The sequence below is a fragment of the Monoraphidium neglectum genome (genome assembly GCF_000611645.1).
Source record: "Monoraphidium neglectum strain SAG 48.87 unplaced genomic scaffold scaffold04093, whole genome shotgun sequence".
NCBI classification, from domain to species: domain Eukaryota; kingdom Viridiplantae; phylum Chlorophyta; class Chlorophyceae; order Sphaeropleales; family Selenastraceae; genus Monoraphidium; species Monoraphidium neglectum.
The window spans coordinates 1-5,072 of NW_014009536.1; the positions used below are offsets into that span (position 1 = coordinate 1).

Genomic DNA, 5,072 nt, shown 5'->3' on the forward strand with positions numbered 1-5,072 from the left:
CACACACACAACACACACACACACACGCGCACACACACACACGCGCACACACACACACGCGCACACACAGACACACGCACACACACACACACACACACACACACACACACACACACACACACACAAACAAACACACACACACTCAAAAACACGCACACACGCACGCACGTGCACACACACGCACACACACAACACACACACACAATACACACACACAGGGACGGCGGTGACGCCCTGTACGTCAACTCGGCCGCCCTGGTGCTGCCCGACCAAGAGTACTCCGCACTCCAGGCCCTCGCACAAGGCGCCGCAAACTTTGACCTCCGCCCCAGAGGTGCGGCGCCCGCGCACTCGCTCGCGACGCGACGCGACGTGTCCCGCAGTGCCCTGCGCGTGCTTTGCTGCGCCCACGGCCCCCCCAAAAAAATTTCGGGTCGCCCGGGCCTCACACGACCTCCCTGGGCGGCTGCCTCTCCACCGCCGGCCGTTGGGCAGGCTCCACACAGCAGCTGCGCCTGTCCAACGTGTCGCTGCAGCCTGACGCTGGTTCGATCCTGGTGGGGGCCGCCTGGGGTTTCAACATGCGGTGGTTCAATGTGACCCTCGCCCCGGCCGACCGCCTGGCCCCGGCCGGCGCGCCCCCGCCCGCCGACGACACGTGCTCGTGGCTTCCGGCAACGGCACGCGCCGGCGTGTTTGGCGCGGCGCCCTTTGAGGCGCCCGCGGCCGGCGGCAGCGGCGGCGGCGGCGGCGCAGCGCGGGCGCTTGCCATCGCACTGCCGCTTGCGCTAGGCGTGCCCGCGCTCGCGGCGGCGGCGTGGGCGCTCGCGGCACGCGGGCGGCGGCGCGGGCGGCCGGCTTGCTGGAGCGGGGCGGGCACCCTCCTGCGGGGCCGTGGCGGCAAGGCGCTGCCATTCTCAGCGGGCGCGGCACGCGGGGCGGCCGCGCAGGATCAGCGGGGCCAGCAGCAGCAGCGGCGCCCAGGCGGGCCCCCAAACGCCGCATTCGAGGTTGTCGTCGGGCGCCCTGGCGGCGCCGAAACGGACGCCAAGGACCCCGCACGCAGCACGCCTGCGGCTGCGCCGGCCGCCGCGAGCGAGCAGCAGAGCGGCTTCCGGCGCCTGTCGCAGGCGATCGGGGCGCTCTCGATCGACCTGCAGCAGCGGCGGCTGCTCGCGTCCCTCGCGCTGCCCGAGGAGGGCGGCGCCGGCGCTGGCGGCGGCGTGAGCCCGCCGGCGAGCTGCGACCTGGAGGCGCCGCCGCAAGACCACGCGGGTAGCAGCCAGCCGCGCGTCAGCCGGGATTCGCACCTCAGTAGCGCCCCCAGCGCCGCCGCGGCCGCCGCAGCCGCGGCCGCCGCCGCCGCCGGCGACCAGGGGGTGCTGGGCGCCCTGGGGCAGGGCCCCGCGGCGCCGCCGGCGCTGCAGCTGCACGAGCTGCTGGGCCGCGGCACGTTTGGCCAGGTGTGGCGCGCGACGTGGCGCGGCAGCGTGGCGGCGGTCAAGGTGATGACGCTGCCGCTGAGCGGGAACGAGGGGGATCTCGACGGCGGCGGCGACGACTCCGGCGGCGAGGGCGGCGGCAGGCGCGCCAGCCCGCTCGAGCATATGGCAGTCAAGGAGGCGGCGATCAGCGCGAGCGTCAGCCACCCAAACATTGTGCAGGTGAGGGTCCTCGCTCCGCAGCGCCCGCCGCGGGGCGCGCGGTCGTCCGGCGCGGCCGTGGCGCCGACGGCCCGGCCGCGGTTGGTGGGGTACCGCCTGTTCGCCTTCCAGCAGGGGGGGAAGGGTGGGCCTTGCCCTGCTGTCGCGCGACTCTTCGAGATCTCGGCATGCACGCACAGCTGCAATTGTCTCAATCATTAAATGCATCGAACCCCGCCGCACCCAGGTGTTCACATACATGCTCAAGCCCGTGACAGTAGACGACATCGAGTATGCCGGCGAGCGCGGCCACCGGCCGTCCACCGCCGCGCCGCCCGCCTCGCCGCTGCCGCCGCCGCCGCCGCCGACGCCCCACCCACAGCTGGGCGGCCAGAGCCTCGCCCGCGACTCGGTGGGCGCGGCGGCGGTGGCGGCCTGGGACCTGCGGCTGGTCATGGAGTACTGCGAGCTGGTGGGTGGGCGGGGCGCGTCACCCGGGTGATGGGTGACGGATGACGGGTGACGCCCCCGATGGCACTTTTGCGGGTGACTCGGCACGGCCATGACTGTCGGGCTTTGCCTCGGCGACCCCGACTCCTGTGCTGCCACATGGGCTCGCTGTCGCTTTCAAGAATGCATCACTCATTTTCAGCCATGTGTTCTGAAACGTTCGAGCCTCTCCACCTCACCCTCTTCCGCAACAGGGGTCCCTGCGCGCCGCCCTGGACTCTGGTCTGCTGCGCAACCCGGCCACGGGCGCCACGCACCTGGGGGTGGCCGTGGGGGTGGCCCACCACGTCGCGTGCGCCATGCTGCACCTCCACTCAGACGGCATCCTGCACGGGGACCTCAAGGTGGGGTCGTGCGGTGATCTGAGATCCGAAGCGATCTGAGATCTGGAGCCACCCCAGATCTGGCCCCGTCTGACGGGCCTGCCGCTAGGACGGGTTGGAGCTTGACTGCTCTGACAGGAAAGCACAGGCGGGATATCACATTCCCGCGGCGTCCTGATTCCGTGCATAGGCCCTCCCAATGCCGACTGCCTCCATTCGCCTTTGATCTCGCCGCGCGCCCCATCACCAGGCCAACAACGTGCTGCTGCGCGCCGGCCCCAGCGGCGTCCACGTCCCGCTCCCGCACCTGCCGCCGCCGCCCTCGCCCTCGCCGATCGCCAGCGGCCCCACCGGCGGCAGCACGGGGTCCCGCGGGCGCTCCGACCACCTCACAGCCGAGCAGCGGCTGAGGGCGGCGATGGGCGCCGGCGGCGGCATAGTGGCCAAGGTCGGTCGGGCCCTCTCCACGCGCGGGGAGCGCCCGCGAGCTGCGCGCCGGCGCGCCGCCCGCGGCCTCGCGGGCGCGGCCGCCGCAGCTTGGTCCGTATATTGCACGCGACGGCGCGGTCCGGTCCGCCTTGCAGCAGGACGCGCCCGCCCGGCCCTCTTTCTTCTTGGTCTGTCTCATCATGCAAACCCCCTGCTCCACCCGCCTCGCCTCGCGGTTGGGTCCGCAGGTGGCGGACTTTGGCCTCAGCCATTCACTCAGCCCTGCAGACACGCACATCAGCGACATGCACGCCGGCACCCTCACACACATGAGCCCAGAGCTCCTCGGTGAGCTCACGTCCCTGGCCCGGCCCGGCCCGGCAGGCAGCGCGCGCGCGCATGCATGGGTGAACGGTTCGGGTGCCTGCACGCCGCCGCGCCGCTGCCGCGGCCGCTGCTGTTGCGGCGGCTTTCGGCCTGCTGCATGTGCACCGTGGGGCCCAACGCCCTCTCTCCTCGCCACTATATGTGCCCCCCCCCCCCACACGGACATGCATGCATGCACGCGCACACGCACGCGCACATGCACACGCGCACACACGCACACGCGCGCGCGCACACACACACACACACACACACACACACACACACACACACACATACACACACAGTCCATGGGCGCGCCTCCAAAGCCTCCGACGTCTACGCCTACGGTGAGGGACCCCCGCCGCCGGCCGCCTGCCTGCAAGCATCAGCCGCGTGCTCAGGCCTGCAGCTCTCCGCCACCGACAGCCTGCCGGCACTCGTTTGCGACGCAGCCCTGCCTGCGCGGGCGCGCGGCCTGGGGAGGTCCGTTCCCTCTTTCTGCGCATGCGCGCGTGCGCGCACGCACGCCAATCACCCCTCCCCTTGACCCATCCTCTTCCCATCGGCCTCATGCCCCTCGTACCGCCCGCTGCACCGCCGGCCCCCTTCCCCCGTCGAAGGCATTATGTTGTGGGAGCTGGCCACTGGCGGCAAGGCCTTTGCGGGCATGCCCCGCGCACTCATCGGCCATCAGGTGGGAGGGAGGGTTGGAGGTTGGGGTCAGGGGTGGCGTTGAGGGGTTGGGCGGTCGGGCGGCGCTGCTGAGATCCGCCAAACTCCTTTTGAATCCCGTGTTTGAGCAGGTTACCAAAGAGGGGGAGGGGATGCGTGCCGAGTTGGGGTGGGATGCGGCACCTGGCTTGCACCCTGATAGGCAGCGGCGGGGCCCTCGCAGCGACGGCGGTCCTCCAGCTGGCGGTGACCGCTCGGCTGCCAGCATCGCCGGCCGGCCGCGCGCCGAGGGCTTGCGGCCCTCCCAGGGGCCGGGCCCTGGCAGGGGGGGGGGGGGCAGGGCCGAGTGCGTCTTCGCACTTCAGCTCGGCGGCGGCCGCGTCGGCTCCGGCCCCCATGCCACCCCAGCAGCCGGCGCCCACACCCACAACCTTAGTGTCCCCAACTCCATTGCGGTGCCGCACGCTTTGACTCGATTCGGAACAGGTTACCGCGAAGCGAAAGCGCCCCGCGTGGCCGGCCGCGCTGCGCCCCTCGTCTTCGCCCTTTGGCATCGTTTCGCTGGACGGCGCAGGCCCCGAGACGCGCGTGCGGCGCGGCTTCATAGAGCTGGCAGAGCGCTGCTGGGCGCACGACCCCCGGTACAGGTGGGCAGGAGGGCGGCCGCGGCGGTGCCTGCGTGCGGCCAGGGGGGGGGCTGTGGGGTCGCGTTGCCGGGCCGTGGTCGCAGGTTTGTGTTGTGCGCTCCTGCAGCTGGTCAGGTGTGCACTGGCACGCGGGTGTCGTGGTCAAGGCGTGCACGCATGTCTTTGTTGCATACGCACACTCTTGCACGCGCGTTTTGATAGACTGGGTCGGGAGTCCAAAACATGGGCGCCCGGGGCTCCCACATTGGGCGGGTGGAGGGCGGCCGTGAGGGCCGGCGGATCGAGGGCATGCGCTGTCGCCGGCTGCAGGGAGGCGGGGGCGCGAGGCGGGGGCCCTGCCTTTGGCTGACCAGCCCCTACTGCGTCTCTCGCTGCCCCTTCATCTGCCCGCCGTCCAGGCCGGACTTTGGGGAGGTGGTCACAGCTCTGGCCGGCATGCTGCGCCTGCTGGAGCTGGTCCCCCCGCCGCCGCCACCCCAGCC

General features: G+C 71.7%; 1 protein-coding gene across 1 annotated transcript; it reads left to right on the top strand.

The window, feature by feature from the left end:
- Positions 1–581: 581 nt before the first annotated feature.
- Positions 582–4,939, top strand: MNEG_13856 (hypothetical protein; the record flags this gene model as incomplete). The annotated part of the gene is made up of 9 exons (XM_014037672.1): positions 582–1,664; positions 1,891–2,115; positions 2,348–2,497; positions 2,727–2,924; positions 3,154–3,253; positions 3,577–3,618; positions 3,892–3,965; positions 4,430–4,590; positions 4,900–4,939. 9 exons carry the CDS (start codon positions 582–584, stop codon positions 4,937–4,939), a joined length of 2,073 nt encoding a protein of 690 aa, XP_013893126.1.
- Positions 4,940–5,072: the final 133 nt, after the last annotated feature.